This window comes from Pleuronectes platessa, chromosome 17, assembly GCF_947347685.1.
Source record: "Pleuronectes platessa chromosome 17, fPlePla1.1, whole genome shotgun sequence".
NCBI classification, from domain to species: Eukaryota; Metazoa; Chordata; class Actinopteri; order Pleuronectiformes; family Pleuronectidae; genus Pleuronectes; species Pleuronectes platessa.
The window spans coordinates 9,441,463-9,462,731 of record NC_070642.1 but is presented as its reverse complement, the minus strand read 5'-3'; the positions used below and the strand labels follow the sequence as shown (position 1 = coordinate 9,462,731).

The window sequence follows — 21,269 nt, the reverse complement described above, 5'->3', positions numbered from 1 at the left end:
AGCCTCACTACAATAGGTTTACAGCCAACTCACCACACACACACACAAACACACACACACGCACACACACACACACACACACACACACACACACACACACACACACACACACACAGTCTTGTGGCTTACTCTAACTTTAACCATATTTGATGTTTACCTAACCCAAAACCTAACTGTAACCTAAATCTAACCAACCTGAACCTAACCATATAAGCTAAACCTAACATTAACATTAACCTAAACCAAAACCTAAACCTAAACCTAAACCTAACGTTACCCTGACCCTAATGTAAACATAACCTTACGACAAACATAACCTTACCTTAACCCACCCTTGAACTAACCCTAATCTTAAACTAAATCTTACCATAACTCATGTCTATCCCCATTTGAATATTTAACGATTTAAGTCATTGGGATTTGCATTTGTGGCTATGAGGAAAATAAGTCCCTTCAATGTGGCTGTGTAAAAAGATTTAAGTCCAATAGCGCGCGCGCGCGCACACACACACTGGTGTCCCACGGTATTTACCGTCACGGCCGCTGCAGGGCGCAGCTCCGTCACTGCAGACCCGAACCTCAGAGAGAGTGGAGGCGCGCAGACCATCTCCATCCTCCGCAGTCTCGGTCTCATCCTGCTCGTCCATCTGAAGTCACACCGGCTCCTGGCTCATTGACTGACACACAGCTCCGGCTGCTTCTCCATTAATACGGGGTAAGATGATTTGTGTTTTCATCCAGTTTGTGTGTTATTTGTGTGTTATCGGTGCGCAGAGGAGCGCCTGCTCGATGGAGACACTAACAGTGATAGTAAGATGAGAGCAGACAGCCGCACAGTCCTGCACGGGACAGAGACGCGTTCTGCGCGCTCCTGTTCGCTTAGTTATAAAAAGCAGATGTGCAAGTGCGTCAAACACAGCAAGTGATGGTAACAACCTGGACTTGTACACTTACTGGTACTCTGTGTGTGTGCGTGTGTGTGTGTGCGCGCGCGCGCGCGCGAGTGTGCTTGCAAAGGTATTACTTGTGTTGTTCCTGCAAGTCCCCAAGGGTCTGGGTTGGGCTAAGGTTTAGCTTGAGGTTAAGTTAAGGTTAAGTTTAGGTTAAAGTTAAGGTTACATTTAGGTTTTGGTTAAGGTTAGCTTTAGGTTAGGTTTGGTTTACGTCAAGGTTTAGGTTTACGATAATGATAGGTTCCGGTTAAGTACAGGTTAGGTATGATTAAGCTTTACGTTAAGGTCACAATTTGGTTAAGATTAAGGTTTAGACAACTGTGTGTGTGTGTGTGTATGTGTGTGTGTGTGTGTGTGTGTGTGTGTGTGTGTGTGTGTGTGTGTGTGTGTGTTTGTGTGTGAGTGAGTGAGTGATTTATTGGTGCTTTCCTCTACATCTCTATTCATCTGTGCTCTTGTTCATTTGTTTTCTAAAGAGCAGGTCTTTGTCTGTGCTCATACATGTGTGTGTTTATGTGCCTGCATTCTTGTGCTTGTATGTTGCAGCACATGCTTGTTATTGAGAGCAGGTGTGTGTGTGCAACACATATATATATATATGTGTGTGTCTCCTTTGCATACGTGTGCGTCTGACTGTGCCCTTCCCTCCTGGCCTCATTCCAGACCACAACAGCATGTGAATGGCGGCAGAAAGCGGCAGAGTTGTCACAGAGGAGCAGGAGGAGCTCCCAGCCCAGGGAGCCGTCACTCACACCCAGCACACCCGCAGTCAGAGCCACATCCAGTTCCAGTCTCCGACCTACACCACCCAGTGGCAGGCTCCTCGCTCCGTCGCACACACGAGGAGTCACAGTCACACACACTTCAGCACGTCGCTGCACACGCAGCCTCAGAAGTACGGCTGCCGCCTCACGCACAGTCTCTCAGCCATGACCCGGGGGGAGAGGGGAGTGCAGGGCTCTGTGGGGAAGCTCTCCAAGCCCACTGAGCCGCTGTTCCCCAAAACACCTCAGCAGGTAAGATCACCTGTTTGGATGCTGCTCTTCTGTTATTCCACTGGTTGTCATCTCACGTACTGGTATTATTCTCCTTACACGCCTGTTACGCTTGGCTGTGTAGTCGGAGAATCTCAGGCATCCACAGTTGAGTTTGTCTGTGAGAGCGACTTGACATGAATGGATGTAGAGAGAGAAAAAAGAAGAAAAGAGATGGAAAGTGTGATCTCTCCAGTCGCTTATCTGGCTGTGATTAATCAGCTGCATTGTTTTCCTATGAACTCTAATCCCCGGGATTGTGGATCCAGTGAATGGAAGTTGATAGTTTTCATTTGAGAGAGGTTCTTCCCACTGATGGGATGACCTGTCTGGTGGTGATTGTTGTCTTTTGTCTTTGGTGATGATACAGTTGTAATCAAGGGCACAACAGGAAGCGAGAGAGCAGAAAGGAATAACACTCAAATTTGGCTAAACACAAGTCGCCTTAGGTGACTTGTGTCTCATTTTTGTTTTTGCCTCGTCTTATGTCATTTAGATGAATACCTCCCGCATGATGTCAATAGTGTGTGATAAGTCTGTGAAAGCTGGCATTGCTCCTGTGGGAGAGTGTGTGGATGTGTGTGTGTGCGTGTCCTCACACTGATGCTGCTCACATGCACACACTGTTAAAACAAGGCGAATGCAGTGCTGTCCCATTAGGGAAGGCAGATCCTGCCTGATGCAGACGGTGCTTCTTGTTATTCCATGCCACGGCTGTTACTCACTCATTTTCGCCCAACGGCTCATGGGCGCCCATTAAATGGCAATGCCCCACATGATCTAACCAGTTCGGCCACTGTCTGGTCTCTGCCAAACCTCTGTCTGATGTGCAGTGTTTTGTGTGCGTGCCTGTGTTACAGTGACTCTTCTAGGCTGAGGTGGATGATGTGCATGCAAATATGGAGGCAGATCTATGTTTAACTTCCTCTAAATAATACGTAAAATAAACATAAATACTGCATGTCGGATTTTTTTTTAAGTCATTCGTTTGAGACAATATATTAATGGTGAGAGTTATGTTTCTGTAAGATGCTGGGCATTGTCGCCTCACAGCAAGAAGGTTCTCGGTTTGAATCCCGCCACAGTCGGAGTCTTTCTATGTGTAGTTTGCATATTCACCCCGTGTGTGAGTGGATTTTTCCCAGGTACTCTGGCTTCCTCCCACAGTCCTAAAACATGCAGATTGGAGTTAGGTTAATCTGAGACTCTAAATTGGCCGCTGTGAATATGAGGGTGAATGGTTGTTATAGTGTTATAGATGTGTATCGGTATCAAATGATCGGTACAGATACTGGATGGATGTTTCTTTAAAAAATGATGACACAGTTTTATGAGAACAAGAAAATTAGAAATGTCTAATTGACTCAACTTAATAAATCACATATTTTATAGTTTATTCTGCTAAATCCACTCGGGATGTGTGAATTCCATTGAATAATTTATCTGAAGGACTAGGACATGGAAGAAATGCCAACGTTTTATGTATGATACGTATCTACTAAAGATGCCTGAGGCGGACATGATACATGAAAGACGTTGCTCTCTTTGTGAATGAGACAGAATGATGGATCCTTATTCAGTAACGGGTAAACTGTCCCAGCTCCAGCTTGTGAAGAGCCTCCCAGTCCATCACAGACATAGAATTTGCAGAAAGTCCATGCATATATTGTTTCAAATTCTGTCCATTTCAGATTTTGGATTGATTCCTTTGGAGTTGAGCCAGTGTCCCCGGGCTTCTGTTGACATTTTAGTGGCCTGTTGCCATCGTTGACATATTTCACCTCTCATACTCCCTAATCCCTAATCTGCAGTGACGGGGACAAAACCAGCGGCTTTCACTCCCATGTCCAGCATGTGTGTTATGACCTTGAAAACCAAATCAACATTTTAAACTGCTTTATGGATCCATTTGACCAGCTTAACGTAGGCATGCGACGAGTGTGTTCATTTTATTTGCAGAATATAACTAAGCTGGCTCGGGATCTTTTTTTCTTTAAACCCATCCTTCTTTCTTTGTAGTAGAATTATCCTCAATCCTGATTTAGGTTGCGGTGCAGTTCAGGCATTTTAAATTGTTTTCCCCCCGAGCGGTTAAGGATTCATTAACTTTGGAGATTAGTCTTATCTGTCCTTGTCCCCTTGCTCCCTTCCTTGTTGACGGTCCGAGCTCCGCAGATGCTCCCTTCACTTTGAGCCGGTGTCTCCATGAGCATGTGTGCATGAGGTTTTGTTGCTGCGTCCAGACAACAGTTGACAGGATATCCTGTTTATCCTCTTTGATGATAAGAACTCAGTAATGAAAGCTTGACAGTAAGAGTTTGGAGGGAAAGAACAAGTGTTTAGAGTGAAAGAGAGAGAGAGAGAGAGAGAGAGAGAGAGAGACGGAGCAGTGCTGTGTGCACAGAGTATTTTTGCACATCATCAGTTAAGCAGCATTCTCCAGACGCCAGAGACTTTGATTTTTTTCTCTCTCCAATTAGCTGTAATTGCAGTGAGAGTGGGAGAAGAGAGAGTTTTGAAGTCGGGACCGCCGCGCAGCCTTTACTTACCTCTGACCCGCTTGTCTCCAGATTGAATAATTACACACCTCCCTCCTGGTAATTGTCGTTCGCGAACCCCTCCGTGTTTTGATGGGGCAAAAAAAAAAAGAGGAAGAGAAAACGTGAGCTGGGTAATAACAGTGTGCCGATCGCGGCTGTGGTTACTTTGGTGATTGCCTTCTTTCATAAAGCTCAGAGGGGAGCAGCTGCGGGCCATGGCCTGGGCCACTGGATGTGGAGTGACACTGTTTTCTGTGTGTGTGTGTGTGTCTGACACCAAAGGTTGTACACAGGAGAGAGGAACAGCCGAAGGTTGATATGTGTGCACAGCCTCGGAGACAGTCGTAAATATCGGGCTCCCGAGACTGTGGTGTCTTGTCTTATTCATGTGTGAAGATGAAAGCCTGCCCTTCTCGCTAGACACACATACACACACACACACACACACACACACACACACACACACACACACACACACAAGTGCCTGATGGTTTTAGCAGAGAGGAAACTGAGCTGTGGATGACTTGGTGGGTTTCCTGGGCTCCTCCATCAGCCTCAGTGTCTGCACAGATAAACCACAACGCAAACAGCCAGGGGGGTCTTCTTCTGATCACACACACACACACACAAACACGCGCACACACACACGCACACACACACACACACATACACACACACGCACACACACACGCGCACACACACACACACACACACACACACACACACACACACACACACACACACAAACACACATTTTGCATCATTTTCAAGTAGGGGAATTCATGAGAGAACAGATGCATCACAGTGAACACACCTTCCACCCACTGTACATCATTCCACTGAATCACTGAATGACAGGGTGATGGAGACCGAATGCTATTTTGAGCATCCGAGGTAGAATGTGAAAGAATTCCGATTATGAATTACCACCGGATTCACTATCTGTGAGTCACAAGTCTGCTTTCATGACTTAATTCATTCCAAGACACACCTACTTCCCTAATGGCGTGTCCGTGGGAGAGGTTATTACCGAACGTGTTTCTGGTTTTTGCCAAATAAGGGACAGTTCATTGTGTTAAGACTGAATCATTGCTGCTTATTGGCACGGAAATGACACAGTCTTTATTTATATCACTGACTTCTTTTTCCAGAAATGAGTCTGACGAAATATGTAAATAATACGTACCTCGTATGATCAAAATATATTATTCATGCAAATTATTGGCTGTAGCCTTGAACTGTCGTTACTCCATGAATGTGTGACTTGCAAACAATTTGTGTCCAAAAATGCATTACATTTTGGAGGCAGTAATCTTATGTTAAGTTTAATACAGTACATATATAACTATTTTATAACAGTAAGCAGTTATTGTGCTTTTCTCAGTGTTAGGCATCTTTTATTTCCCACATTCCCCATCGCACCTGGAAGGAGAGCTACCATAAGAACGCTTGCAGTGCAGAAAAGTGATTGTGCTCATTAGCATCCTGACCCACAAGGACACCATTATCTTACTAAGTATTTTTCTCCTCCCTTGTCACCTTCTCTTCCCGCAGACCGACTTGAGCCAGAAGTTGACATTATGCAGTAAGCTGTGTTTCGCCATCGGAGGTGCGCCCAAGGAGGTGGCTGGCAGCGCCACTGCCTTCTTCCTGCAAATCTACCTGCTCGATGTCGCTCAGGTAACGTTTCTGGGGGACGAAGAGGAGGAGATTATTTATGAAAGCGGTTGTGGATCTCGTAAACGAACAAATGGGTTTTGTAGTTTTATGCCTTCAAGTGTTGTAAACTCCAATCTGTCCTTGTTCTGCTCTGCAGATCACCGCCTTCCAGGCCTCTATGGTGCTGTTCATTGGTAAAGCCTGGGGCGCAGTGACTGACCCCATCGTTGGTTTTTTCATTACAAAGAGCAGATGGACCAAGATTGGCAGACTCATGCCATGGTGAGTTCACGGCTCACACTACAAATACAACTCATGTGTTTCTCCATTACTGCTGTTTCTCATGTTCTAGACCTCATCACTTTTTTTCTTCAAATCTCTGGTTACACATTTCTGAAGAAATCGGATTAAAACATCTTAATGCACACACATACTGTAATAATATTAATATAATAATATTATCATTACCGGCAATGGCCACTGTTGCAGTCAGGTTATTGGCACAAAAGAAAATGATTAAAGTCTGAATTAATTCACAAAATGATATTGCTGAGCTCTAATGCATAAATAACAATTACCTTACATAATGAAAATGGTAGCGAGCTGTACACTAACTAGAGGGCCGGTGGTCTGATCCCCAGCTCCCCCTGCATAAGTGTGTTTAGGCAAGATACTGATCTGCAGTAATAGAAAGTATGAATTTGGCTTGTAGTGTAAAGGGCTTAGAGTGGTGGATAAGACGAGAGATGCTTAATAAATACAGTCCATTTACCATTTTAGGGTGTTGATCTACTCCCATGTTACGTGAAAATGAAAAAGTTCCTTTTTTTTAAAGAAAATAATCTTAGGTTAAATTTCTCCCCTCTCCTCATTGAAGACACGGCAAAGTTCTGCTGCTGTTGACGTACAGCTGACCTGGCATCAGGCTCTATAATTTGTTTTCAGATTGTGAAACACGTCTTGGTTTTCTCAGACACAACAGTGGCCGCTAATGTTTGCTTGAGATCTAAACAAAAACAAGCCTCGTGCTCCAGATTCAAATGTCTTTTTAATGATTATTCTCAGGCCTCTCACCTGAGGATTGAGCTGCATAAACAGCCATTGTGCTTTAATTACCCTGCCCCTGGCGCTCCCACTGATGAGCTATACATACTTCAAGGGCGTGGGCTGTTCTTTTTTTGCGGTTGATGCCCTGACAACAACTCTGCTGCCATGGAAGTTCATCAGCATTCTTTCAAACATCACGTTTGTCTAACCCCCCATCATTCAGCTGCTCTTTGTTTGAAAGATGGTTCCCTGTGTTTCATGACCTTTAAGAGCAAGTTAACTTTAACTGTGTATAAAGTCAGGGGCAGCATCCTTCGGAGCATGAAGAAGGCGATCAAGTTCTCGAGTTTTATTACCCCTTGGTTGTTTAACATGTTAGCTGTTAGGTTAAGTTGAAGCTTGATATTCAAGCTTGGCGTCTTGTCGCTTGCCGGCGTCGTGACCTCATTGTCACCGAAGCAAAATGAATCCTGGGATAGGTTGGGCCATGAATGATCCACCTGGGGAGCCTTTGTTTCTCTGCGATGGAAGGAAGCATTTGAATGAGCCTCCGAAATAGGGCAGCCGAGTCATGCTCCTGTGACACAATCTGGCTTCATACGCAGACTGCAGAGGATGCAGCCCTGAATTCAGACACATTGTTTGTGTCCATACTAAGGGATTATATGAATCCATGATCACATTTTCCATTTTCCATTTTTAATCGGCTATATGTGTATTATTTGTGTGCGTGCATTATATTATGCACACACTAGCATGGCATTTACTGTAATTATACTGCCTAATGCCTACTGCATTATAAACCATAGATTACTCACAAGCTGACAGGGTGGAGGGGGACAGGTCCACTGTGGCCGGTCACGCTGGGTAGCAGGCTTATGCTGATGGCTGTTAAATCAGCTTCGATTACCTTTGGGCAGCTGTAGGTATGTGTGTATGTGTGTGTTTGTGCCTGTGTGTGCGTGTGTTTGTGTGTGTGTGTTATTTTCTACCCCTTTGGAAAGTCCCCTCTGCCCGTCCAGCAGGAAGTGCTTTTCCTCATCTGTCTGTCCCAATCCACGGCGAGACGTAAAGCGATTTGTATCTTCGCCTGATCTCTTTAGGATGAAGTCATTTGGACCAACATGTCCCCGCGGGTGTTGAGATGTTTATTATTATGCGATCGTAGTCGAGCATCATCCCAGAAGCAAGTAGAACCGTGAGAACACACAAGATTGTGTCTATAAGTGAAAGACTATGTGACAGTAAGAAAATATCACTGGTGGAAGAAGTACTCCTTTATTTATAAGTAAAAGTATCAATGCAGTAATAATCAGTAATCCACAAATCTTAAAGTCCACTTAAGTAAAGAAGTATGATCAGTAAAACAAAAACCTATAATACCTGGGTCTGGTATTATTGAACAGTATATTACCTAAATAATTATTAAATGAATAAGTGCATCAGTGCATAGTATTTGAATGCATATGCAGCCACCTCTCACCACTTATCTTGGTTACTTTTATCAAATGGTTCCCAGCTGAGGAGTCAGCCTCCCCTCTCAAAGGGTCTCAAAGTAAATCTGGTGGGTCGTGAGATGAGTAATGAGAAAAGGAAAAATAAAGGAAAAATACAAATAATGCTCTGCTGCGCAAATCTGTTTTCACTTTTTGGAAAATATTTCTGTAATATTGGCTTTGGGTGTCGAACAGGTATTTAAACGATTACCATCTGAGAATTTTGGAGGGAGAATCGCTCTCCGGTGGCTCTGCTGACAAGTCAGACGTCTAAAAACTACAACCAGGGGCCCCACTCAGACACTGTAGTCTTCTGTGAGGGGGCAGCAACCAAAAAGACTTGAAACTTAAACGATAGAGTTTATCCCATGTATTTTCGTGTATTTCCAATTTAAAATCTTAGAGAATTTACACATCAAAGTTTGTTTAACGGTCTTAAGTTGTAAAAATCCTTTTGCATTTTGGATAACTACAGCAGTGCCCATTTGAAACCTGCCTGTTTGCTTGGTCTGTGGTGATGCTGGTTGCAGCTTTCTTTCTGAAACTGTATATGTAGCTGTGAGAAGTAAACACCGACTGCAGAACCCTGAAGCTGTGTCCCCGCTGCTGCACAAGGAGCTCTTCACCTGTTTATTCAAAGTCCAATGAAGCTTGGCTCAGTGCGCACAACCCGAACTGGAGAATCAGTTGTTGCTGTTATTGTGATCGACAACGTCACTTGCGTTGATGAGTCCCATTGGGATGGCCCCAGATCTCTAGTCAGCTCTTTGTTCAAATTTGATTAAAATGTAATTCATCACATATCCAAATCGCATTAAATTCTCCGCTGAGCTTCTTGAACTCTTGGCAATACACATGCCAAGTGTGAAGCTGATAAATGAAGGGCTGTTGTGATATGCGAGCCACATTCAGAGAGAGAGAGATTTCTGGAATCAGGAGATAGATGTAGCATTGTGGGTAATGAAGGCAGCAGGTTTTGACAAGGAGTTAAGAAAGTGTGCAATATAAAAAGACCATATCTCTGGTTTAATTCCATGGATTGTGGCTCATGCTCCTTTAATTTGGGAAGTTGTAACAAAAGCTGTATAATGAAGCTGCCAAGATAAATAGGACCTATATAGTATTTGAGTGAAAGTCGTTAGTTACTTATTATTTCTGGGATAAATTAATCCTACAAAACCCCAAATCGTCCAAGGAAACATAGTCTCACCTATCAGACCTCTTCTAAATCCTCTCTGTTCCACTGCACATCCTCTAATAAGCCTGCTCTAGGTGTCCCGGACGAGTCAGTGAGGAAACTATTGTAAGTGTCAGCCTCCTATAAACGTCTTAATTAAGACTGTGCAGATAACTGTAGGTGTGAATGTGCGTTAATGCGGCCCTGCACGGGTGATAAAGTCAGATCGAGTTTTTAGCGTGTGAGCCTCCCCCCCTCCCCCGAGCACAGTCATCTTGCAGGAACATTCTAAACTGTCCCATTCACCCGTGCAGACCCCGGGGCCTTTCATTGCTCAACATGACCGAGCGGTCAATACTGCAGCACCAGCGCTGCCGGCCAGCCTTTGTTTAAGCAAACAATCGGGAGGAGAGTGAGGCTGGGGCGGGCCGGACCATGCTAGAAATGACCGCCACTGGCCTCTCTCTACCTCTTTCTCCTACTTTCTCTCTTCACAGTTCACAGTGCGGAGGAGGTCAGAGGTCGGAGCCTGCGGCCGGATTTGTCACAGTCACCTAAATTCCACCCGCCCCTTTATTTTATCATTCGATGTTTTGGTGGTACTTGCCTTTAGTCCAGATTACATATGAAAGAAAGGGAGGAGAGGTCGGATGATGTACTGGTGTTTGCACATGTCTCGTACTGGTGATCGTCCATCATCTGCCCTCTTCCTCTTCCTTTTTAAAACACACAGCTGTTCGCTTTAACCATAAAAACACACACCAGTTGTTTACTTATGAATTATACATGGCCCCCAGGATTGTATCGCCCCCAAGTCCTGAGAAAAACACAACACAGCAGAATTGCTTCATGCTGCGTTTGCCTGAGTGTGTACTGCATATTTATATGTGTGTGAGTGTGTGTGTGTGTATGTGTGTGTGCGAGGGATGATATGTATGGGTTTTTAGAAGATTGTGGTAGTTCCCTTGCTTGCGTGTCCCTCCCAGGACAGATTCCTGCAATACTGACGACAACATAATCACGGAGCAGTCAGCTTAGTCCCACTGTAATCTGCATGAAATATGGCCTGATTTTAACGCCGCTTTGAAAATTACATAACACAGCCACTGTCATGCATTTTCTGATGGCTTGAAGTGCTGACAGCGGCTGCTTTCATGGAGCACAAAGGCATAAAAGATATTCAGATAATTGTCATTCTTCAGGGCGAGAAAAATGTAGGGCAATAAATATATAAAAGTTGTTTTTAAACGTTTGTTTTGCTTTTTTCACCAATTCCACAAGTTTGTGTCCGTGTCCTGCAGGATGGTGGGTTGCACTCCGTTCCTGGTGGTCTCCTACTTCTACCTCTGGTTCGTTCCTCCATTCATCGGCGGCAAGTTCATCTGGTACCTGGGCTTCTACTGCCTCTACCAAACTCTCATCACTGTAAGTGTTGCATGCACGCTCTCTCAGAATCTCTGTGTATTTCATGTATTTCAGAAAAATCCACATTGGCGCGTTGTGCATCATATTGCTCAGCGGGACGTCAAGTGTGAAATCTAGATAAAAGCTCCAGTGGATACCGGAGATGACATGTTAGATACCGTACAGATAAAACAGTACAAAGTTTAAAGAGAAGATGATTGCCGTCATCTTCACGCCAGCCGCCGACAGCTCCCGGTGAGATTCACAGTTTGATTTGTGAGACGAGCAGCGGATTAGAGCCCGGATGCCTCACCTCAAAGTGGAAGTCTAGTTATTTAGGTTGCCTTTTGTTATTGTGGAACATCTCTGCTCTGCCCCGCTCTGGGGTAACCCGTATAACATGTGCTGCTGAGCGTGTAGACCGCCGCGGCCGCACTGTGGCGAGCTGTAATGGCATGTCATTCTAACTACTTGATAAGTATACGGTCAGTCCTGCCAGGAAACCTCTCGCTGGGTAAATGCTGGTTACCACTTTTAGCCTCCCCTTCATTGTCTCTGGATCTGGGGTTTGTGTGGCGTTTTGCTGGGAACGGCCAGCTGTCGTCATTCAGAGGGTCGCAGTCAGTAAACAAGAGGTTAGAGTGCAACATGTCGTCCGTTTATGCAATCAACGGATAATGGGTTTCCATCAAATCAATCAGTCGTCACTAGCCTTCGTGATGAGATATCTATTCCCGAGCAACTCAATAAATGTTTGCATCCAGTAAAGGCCCCGCAAATGGCACGCTGTATAAGAAGCAGAGGGCTGAAAAAAAAAAGTCACAGCCGCATTTATTTTCATCGCATGCTAGTTTGGCCGCAGTGCTGACTGAGCCCTTGTGTAAATTACAAAGTGAAGTATAGCTGGGTTTGTTCGCCTATTCTCTGGGAGAGGTGGGGAGGAAGGAGAAAACAGATCTGAGGTTCGCCAACATGGAAACTGCAGAGATTGCGTTTAGTATATATAGTCGGCGGAGAGAATATTGTGCGTTGTTTTTTTTTCATGGGATCACGTAGATAAAAGACGGCTCAAGATATCTGGGGTGCTCCCATCTTATTGTGAGACAAATGTAAAATGCTAACAAGGCTGAAAGACCAACGGGACGACGTGTCTCTACTTCCTCCTTTTGTACAAAAATGAAGCCAAAATATCCTGGATACAGGTAACACCATCTTGTGCTTTCGGCCTCATTCTGATCCAGGGTCTGCAGAGTAGCGATTGTAGTGTTGTGACGCAGTTTCGCGGTCAAAATCTTTGGTCTCAGATGTCGATCATGACCTTATACCTTTTAATTGCATCTAATAACTAATTCAAACTAACTTGTCTAAAAAAATTCTACTTGGACATACATCAGTGTGGTAAGAACTGTCTAAAATATCAAAACCCTCTTTAAGAAAGATTCGTTTTACATGTAGGCTGTAGGAATTATTTATTGTGGTCCCATCCACTAACAAGGGGGAGGCAGGGTCTGTGATCCATACTGCAAACAGCCCCCAAGAGGAGAGGGAGATGATTTGCCTTTATTTTCGTGGAGCTTTCATGTCATCTTCAGACACAGTTGGGTTCATCATCCTCATTTCACACGATAGCCTGCTATCACACAAAGGAATCTGGACTTAATGGCTTATGACATTCATGGCAATCCATTCAATCCCAGTGTAGCCCCAACATCATTAGGATTCATCCTCTGGGGACCAAGAATGCTTGTTCACAGTTTCAAAGCAATCTGCTCGACAAATGATGACTTTTCCAGCTGCTGTGTCAGACTTTAATTTATTTTTTTGTTTTATCTAAACCACGACTGTGTCTCTTCGTTCCATTGTAGTGTTTCCACGTGCCTTACTCCGCTCTCACCATGTTCCTAAGTACAGAACAGAAGGAGAGGGACTCAGCCACTGCCTACCGTAAGATCTTACAATTAGACAAAGGTTACCGAGAAGTTATAAACGTACTTTACTTTAATAATTGTGTCTTTAATCGCTTGATTGCAGGAATGACGATGGAGGTTCTGGGGACGCTGGTGGGAGCCGCCATCCAGGGCCAGATTGTGGCGAGCGCTCACACGCTGAAGCACTGCCCCACTCACAACGTCTCCGCCGGTTACCTTGGCAACAGCAGCGGGGCCGAGATCATCAAGAGCCACGTGCGCTCGCAGGACCACCTGTCACACGCTGTAAGTGTCCCGGCGCCGAGCCATGCAGCCCAGGTGTGCTTCAACTAGGCCACAGAGTTGGGTTGAAAATAACTTAACGTGGAGCGTGTGTGTGCTCAGGGCGGCTTGCTTTTCCTAGACACCCGAGTGAAAAGGACGATTGTTCAGAAAATATTTCCACATTATAGGTTAAGAGCGTCGGCCGGTTCTGACATCCAAATGGGCTTCGTGTTTCAACCCGAGTAACCCACAGGTTTGAAAGGAGACGCCAGTGTTTGATATCTGAACCCGACATCCTGAGCCGGCACCCCTCACAAGACCACAAAGGGGGTTCCTCCCTCACATCTCCAAAGTGTGGCCCCATTACACTGAGGGGTCTCCACAGTCTGTGACTCATTAAGTCTATTTATACTTCACCCAGCACATTTGAAAGGCACCCCATATTCAATACGCGGGGAATATTAGTCTTTTTACTACAAGGCGACTGCAACTGAGTTGAAGGGAAAGGACGAAGTTTTCTCCACATATCAGTTTGTAGAGCTGCAAATAAACACGGCCCCTGCTGCTGTGAATCCATCATGTTAGGATGAAACGAGCCAAGAGTCCAGACTGTCCTGGATTATGGTCGCGCCGCAGCTATTTGGGATGAAATGGGTGCTTTTCCGATGGATTTTGGGTGAACCCTATCAGGGGCGACCCGCTGGCCGTGCCAAACCCTCCGCAGCCACCCACCGAATTCCTCCGCGGTCGCTGGTGAGGGTGGCACACCGTCTGCGTCTGCCCTCGGAAACAGGGAGCGTTTGATGTGCGTAAATAATAATAATGAGCCGCTAGGGCTGAGCCACACATGGAAAAAAACAGCAAACAAACAGAGGTTGTTTAAGGCAGAGCAGTTCCTGTCGGGGTGTTTCAGCTCTAAACGGTTAAGGATGTATTTTGGGATGCAGATGGACTTGAGGTTTTTTCTTCCTGTTTGTATTTGCATTTTGCGTGATGCTTGTGAGTTTGCACTTTTAAACCGATGTGGAAAAAACAACACAGAAAGTAAATCACAGGTTAAAAAAAAAAAAAAAAACACCAGTAAGAAGAAAAACTAACACCTACTGTGGCAGTTTTCACCGCAATGAGACATATGACAAATTGTCGGGTCTCTTAAATTTTTCAGGCATTTGGGAAGAGGATGAATTAAAGATTGAGGGAGAGGCTCAGAATAGATTTGTCCTGCCTCTTTAAGGACAGATGGATTGATGTAGGATGCATGTTTGTTCTGTCTCTCCGCAGAGGGAGATGTACATGATCGCAGCCGGTGTTATTGGAGGAGTGTTTCTCATCTGCACGGTGGTGATGTTCCTGGGAGTTAAAGAGAAAGACGGTAAGGCATTCCCCGTGTGTTTGTGTGAGTGTGTGTCTGTGTGCGTGTGTTGTCTGAACAAAAGGGGCTGTCAGAAAATGTATAACTCTCATAGTTGATCAATGATTAAAGCGTTTTAATAAGCCCCAGCTTCTCAAATGGGATGATTCGCAACTATTTACCTTTAGATAGTTCACTGGAAAATTCTTCTCTGCCAAGCCCCAGTAATCCCCTTAAATCCAATCAAGCTGTGCCAAATTACACACAGTAAAACACATCAGTATATGTTTGATTATTTTCATTAAGATTCATGAATTATTCACTTGGAAAATGTGAAAACGTCCAAACAGTCCTCCATCCCCTAATGTTAAAGAAAGGGAAAGAATAATTGGGATTCACACCAAATATTTATGGATTCTTCCCTGATCCTTCCAACATTTTGTTTTTAAACAGTTTTAGTTTGGGATAAAATTAGTAACCTGGGGTCATCCTTCAACTTCAACATTCTAAAATCTACGTCCGACTTGCAAGCTGTATTTTGACTGGACACCTTGGTTGAATGGAAGCCAAAGAAGTCACATGCAATGCACTTTCTTACTGCAACTTGATGAGTATTTGTGGTTTTTAAGCTGAATGAGTAGCATGACATGGACAATACTTCCATAGGAACAGGGTCTTTCAATGAGACATTGAGACATTAACAGGCATATAAATGTATATTATGCTTTAAGACATGCACTGAAGTCTGGAAATTCAATGAACATTTTTTCCAAGTCAAAACGCACAGGACATTTTCTGGAACTTTTCCTGCAGCTCGCTAGTAAAACGTCTGAGTGATCTGAATACAGCAGTAAAATGAAAAGAAAATTCCCAACGAGTGAGTGGATGTGTTGTAATGACTTCTCTAACACACAATGGACGTGAAACCGAAAGAATACAAATATCTCACGTAGAAAACACTTAGAAATATGTCAACTTGGAAAGACAACAAGATTCAAATGCTTTTGGCGATAAGGTTTGAGATGATGACATTGTTTAAGGCCCTTAGTTTGATAACATGTGAACTGTCAGTCCTTTAGTTGAATTGAAGCCTGATTTTCAAGGAGTAGACGTCTTGTCGCTTTTCGGTTCCATTAGCTCTTCGAAAAAACGGTTAACCATCAAAGCACAATGGATCCTGGGATTAGTTGGGCCGGGTAAGATCCACCCACAAAAGACATGTTGTTGTGAACGTGTCTGACCTGAACAATCCCCTGCTGCGTTCTTCATATATTAAAGGCAAACTGCTGAAAATCTCCCGACCCATTTCACGTGTGATAGCAGCTTGATTTTCACGTTGTTAATATTTAAGTTAAGGGTCAGTTTCTCGAATTCACTGTATATATTCACATGAATTTCTTAGTAGGACTGTATATATGCAGCTGTGAAAAAATACATCTGTGTATTTATATCATCATCCTTACATCTTTAGTAGGCCTTCCTTTCCAACACACTGAGTGTCTGTGTACTACTTCTGGAACCCTGCCACTCTCCGATCTTTATTACGCTATAACTGTCAACACTCAGTGGGACAAACAGCCTCCACTGCAATGCAGGGGCATCTCCACCTCCACCTTCCTCTCACTGCATGACACCCGATACGCCGCTCACGCTGACGCTCTATATTCCACATGTCTCAGATCCGTATGCCCCGAGGACAGAGAAGCAGATCCAGTTCTTCCAGGGCTTCATCCTGGTGATGAGGCACGGGCCGTACCTCAGCCTCACCGCCGCGTTCCTCTTCATCACCGTCGCCATTCAGGTAAATGCACATTTATTTAGGCTGCACTTCTCAGACGTGACCCCCAACATTATGGTAAATGGAGCCGCTCCTGGATCCTGACAATGCAGGAGAGAATGGCTGGCGCTCAATGTTGATTTGATCAATGTAGAAGAGCACTTAACTGAAAGCTCATGTTTTTTTTAAAGCCTCAGGACTCTGGAGGCTGATGCCAGCCACGTGCATTCTTTAATGTCTGTCACTTGTAGGCAGACACTGCAAGCGTACATTTGCATCAAGTCCGTTTCTGTATATATTTTTTGTATATGTTTCTCGGATCTCAGAGGAGGTGTCAGTTGTCGTCTGTGGAATGAATCACTGCACAACAAGCGTCAGCAGGTTCTCCAGTCACTTAGTTTGGCGCTCAGAGCAGCCAGCTGAGTGCCCAGCGACAGTGCTGAGTAGACGAGCGTGCGGAGTGAATATCTGAACGTTTAATCTCTGATCCCCGCAGCTGGTGCAGAGCAACTTCGTCCTCTTCTGCACCTACGCCGCCGACCTGAGGGATCACTTCCAGAACATCGTGCTGACCATCCTGGTGAGTGCAGCTGCAGGCACAGCTTCACCTCACAAGCCCACAAACACCTGTTACGTAGACATACTGGGACATGTTACTTAAACTGAACAACATCAAAATAAACATCACTATCATCACGTGAATTTGCATCCACCATCGTCATTGTTGTCATCGTGTGAACTCTGAGTCCTGTTCCCCATTGCTCTTTATTATTCCAGAATGGGGTTCTCAAAGTGGGGTATGGGGACCCTCAGGGGTCCTCGAGGTGTTGTGAGGGGTCCCTGGCAAAAAAAAAGAATAATTTGTTTTTACTGTAATTTCATCCAAAAGAAACACTGATGACTATTTTGGTCTTATAATAAAACGTCTCCAAGCAAAAATCTTTCTGTGGTTTTGTTTTTTTCCACTGTCATATGCAGTATGTCTCATAGATGATCTCTCTGTGTTTGTTTACCAAGGTTTCTGCCGTGATAAGCATCCCACTGTGGCAATGGTTCCTGCAGAGGTTTGGGAAAAAGACAGCAGCTTTCTGCGGTATCACGGTGAGTGCACTTTTTATTTTGGTTTTCCAATGGTAGCCTAGGTACTAGGACGCTTTGATGTTTGTGCCACCTTGTGGACAAATTTGGGAGTGTGCCATCCTTGTTTTGGTCTTCAACAAATCGCATAAACAAGTATATATATCTGCACCAAATTCTGCTGTCCATAGATATTAGTATGCTTCACATGCCTGAGATCTCTGCATTATTTCTTGGGAAACTCACAAATAAAAAAAAAAAAGACCTATCACAGAGTGTTAAGTAACTGAAAAAAAAGTTGTTGGGACACCCCTTTGATTGAATCGACTCCAAAAGTTAAGTGCTTCTTCCTCGGCCTATACCGATATATTTAATATTATATTATATATATATATTACCCATATATTTCCAAGAAAATCGGTTCTGTATTTTTTTCGTAATCCTGCAAACAGTCAGACAAAAAGCAATGTAAACCTCTTGGGTGGAGGTGTAAATGAAAAAGATCATGTTTATAGAAGAAACAGATAGTTGTCAAAGTCTACACAATATGTTTATGCATGAAAAATAATAAATGATGTATTTAAACGTCTTTGTGTTCTCTCTGTCCAGTGGATCATGCCCTTCACCTTGATGCTGGTGTTCATCCCTAACGTGGTGGTGGCCTACGTCGTGGCCGTCTCCTCTGGACTCAGTGTGGCCGCCTCGCTCCTGCTGCCCTGGTGAGACTCGGCACTTCAGAGCGCGCTGCGTTCAAGTGGATACAAATTCTGACAAATCACTTATGAATATGCTTTTGCTTCATGTGGGAACGTCTGTCGCAAGATCAGATGAATCAAGAGTTTCTAGTTTTTTTTTGCCGGGGTGCCCCAGTTTTATTGTTTCAAACTTGGACTGCAAACTAGGCAGAATGAAGACTCTGTACGTTTCCTGCTGGTACTTAGATTCTGTCTTTGTCGACCCTGTAATGGACATTTAGGGCGTCTCCCTGCCATCTGTCATGTGTAGGTTCAGGGAAACCCCCTATAAGACTGAAAACCATTAGAAGAAATACATTGTAACAATTAAATACACGTTAGCAGTTCGAATCAAATCAACGTATAACCGTTACAAATTCAAAATCAGCGAAATGTTTGATCTTGTTTGTGTACGTTCAGCACCGCAACATGTTTGTCTGCGCTGTGGCTCGGCGGTTTGTGTCAGTCCCCTTTGATTTCAATCATCATTCCAAACACAACAGTGCCCCAACATGCTGTTAGTGGTGAGTTGTTGCCCAGAGCCCCCCTCCCCCCCTGTGCATTCACCCAGGTCACACCCCGGTCACAGAAGTGAGGTCATCTTTTAAGAATTAGAGGCTGCGTAGGAGCGTCGACTATCAATCATCTGTACTATCATTGAGCTAAGGTAAAGGCAGCGTCTCTTCTATGTGTGTTTTCCGGCTGAGTCTGCTCCTCACTCATCTCCCTAAAATCCCCAAATTACAGGGGCCTCCCACTAGGACGTGTTTATTTTGGAACCGGCTGATTGTTAATCCAGTCCGTGGGGCGAGACCGGCGGTATCGCCCGCTGCTCATCATCTAATCGTGTTATTAGCTTCTTTAATTTTAGCCCCCGGGGTTTATCAGAGCGCCGTTAGCAGGCCTCACGTCATCAGCTGCTTGCGTCGCCGCTGGTTGTCCAACATGGTTGACGTGGAAGTGTGAGGGAGGCCTCAGACGCACATCAGCCTCGAATGTACCCAATCCAGAGTATTTTTAAACAACGGACACACGTGCACATATATTAATTAACTTTGTGTGTGTGTGTAATCCAGGTCTATGCTGCCAGATGTGGTGGATGACTTCAGACTGGCCAACCCCTTCTCCAAAGGCCACGAAGCCATCTTCTACTCTTTCTACGTCTTCTTCACCAAGTTCGCTGCCGGCATCTCCCTGGGAGTGTCCACCCTCTGTCTCGAGTGAGTCTGCATCAACGCCACTCGTGCACTGTTTATTTTTCCCGCTGCACGATGCTCTGTACATCTGCACTCGTGTCATGATACACAGCAAAAGTGCATTAAGCCCAGAACCAATGCATAATTCATGGTGCAGAGGGTGTCGTGTTTGCTCATTTGCAGACTGTTGCCGCGACAGGCTGGATGTTGATTTTCCTCTAACCTGGGCTTTAAATTGTCTCTGTGTGTGTGTGTGTAGGTTCGCAGGTTATGACACCGGCGCCTGCAAACAGCCGGCTGCCGTCGTGTACACCCTGAAGCTGCTGATTGGTGCTGCTCCAGTGGCCTTCATCGTCACAGGCTTGATGATCCTACTCCTCTATCCCATCACTGAAGACGTGCGGCTCAGGAATAAAGTCTGCCTGGACGAGCTACGGTGAGTCTCCACGGGTTAACACCAACACCCGAATTGAAAGGAGCACTGTGCGCCTGGTAGAAACATTTAGTTCATTCTACTCAGCCTCTGAAAACTGTTGGATCAAGGTATCTGTGGCGCTAGAGGGAGCTTTGATTTGATTATTTATACAGCGCCTCTTACGGTACAAGGAGTAAGAGAAACTTTTGGGTTCTTGATACTACTACAACTACTACTAGTATAACTACTCCAACTAATAATAATAACTTGGACTCATATTGAAACTCTCAAAACAGCTAAGGAGTTAGGAAACCCTTTTAGGAAAGAAAAAAATGACATTTTGAAATGGGATTTTTTTTTAGGAAGCTGTTTTGGGGTTCTTGACTTTCTAAAAAATAAACCTGCATGACCAATTGAAGATGTGGACCCTTAAGAAGGCAGTAAAGCTCTATATGCTTAATTGTGTTGCATTATGGGGATTTGCAGGATGCAGAATTTTTGGAGCTTGAAACATAATAGAGAATATAAGTCAGGATATCTCAACCATTTCATTGACAATATTTTGCGTCTGGTTAGCGCCTCCCTGTGGCCACTTTAGGTTATGACATAGATAACCATTAAATATCTGAATTGTGGAACAAAATATTGAATGGCCACCTGGTCAGATGCTCCACTCTTGTGCAGTACAAAGTGGGATATTTCTCTGACGTGTAGTAAAATATATAATAAAGTAGGAGAAAATGGAAATAAAAAAGTACAAGTGCTGTAAATGCTCTTTCCAGCAGTGGAACATGTCACTCATATCCATATCTCCCACAGGAAACAGAGCATCAGCTCCAGAACACCAGAAGATTTGAACAACGTGTGACTTGGACCTTGACTGGAGTGAATGAATAAAAAGAAAGACACATATTCCAGTGCCCTCAGCTGGAAGTTTGTTAAATGGTGTATATTACACTGATAAATAGTTAAATTGTTTTAATGTAAACATTCTTCGTTTTATTTTCACATGTACTGGATAGTCATCTTGGATATATATATATTAAAAAAATATATAAGATTACCTAATTTATATAAATGAATGTATATTACTTTTATTTGCTGTGTTTAGCTCTACAACGCTGTTATTTATTTATGATGTATAATTACAGAGAGTTGATGAAATGAAATGAATAAATGTTGTAGAGGTTGGTTGGTAGACAAAAAATGCCTGTGTT

General features: G+C 44.2%; 1 protein-coding gene across 1 annotated transcript; it reads left to right on the top strand.

Moving 5' to 3' along the window:
* The first annotated feature begins 577 nt into the window (after positions 1 to 577).
* On the top strand, positions 578 to 21,233 carry mfsd2b (MFSD2 lysolipid transporter B, sphingolipid). The gene is made up of 15 exons (XM_053445587.1): positions 578 to 715; positions 1,617 to 1,969; positions 6,082 to 6,207; positions 6,344 to 6,468; positions 11,208 to 11,331; positions 13,176 to 13,254; positions 13,342 to 13,523; positions 14,784 to 14,874; positions 16,533 to 16,654; positions 17,127 to 17,210; positions 17,648 to 17,731; positions 18,317 to 18,426; positions 19,518 to 19,661; positions 19,897 to 20,073; positions 20,872 to 21,233. Exons 2-15 carry the CDS (start codon positions 1,634 to 1,636, stop codon positions 20,918 to 20,920), a joined length of 1,833 nt encoding a protein of 610 aa, XP_053301562.1. The 5' UTR covers positions 578 to 715; positions 1,617 to 1,633; the 3' UTR covers positions 20,921 to 21,233.
* The last annotated feature ends 36 nt before the right edge of the window (positions 21,234 to 21,269 follow it).

Coding starts and splice junctions, on each gene's coding strand:
- mfsd2b (XM_053445587.1), top strand. CDS start 1,634: ATGGCGGCAGAAAGCGGCAGAGTTGTCACAGAGGAGCAGGAGGAGCTC. Junction 6,469..11,207: donor ATTGGCAGACTCATGCCATG/GTGAGTTCACGG, acceptor CGTGTCCTGCAG/GATGGTGGGTTGCACTCCGT. Junction 13,255..13,341: donor GGACTCAGCCACTGCCTACC/GTAAGATCTTAC, acceptor GCTTGATTGCAG/GAATGACGATGGAGGTTCTG.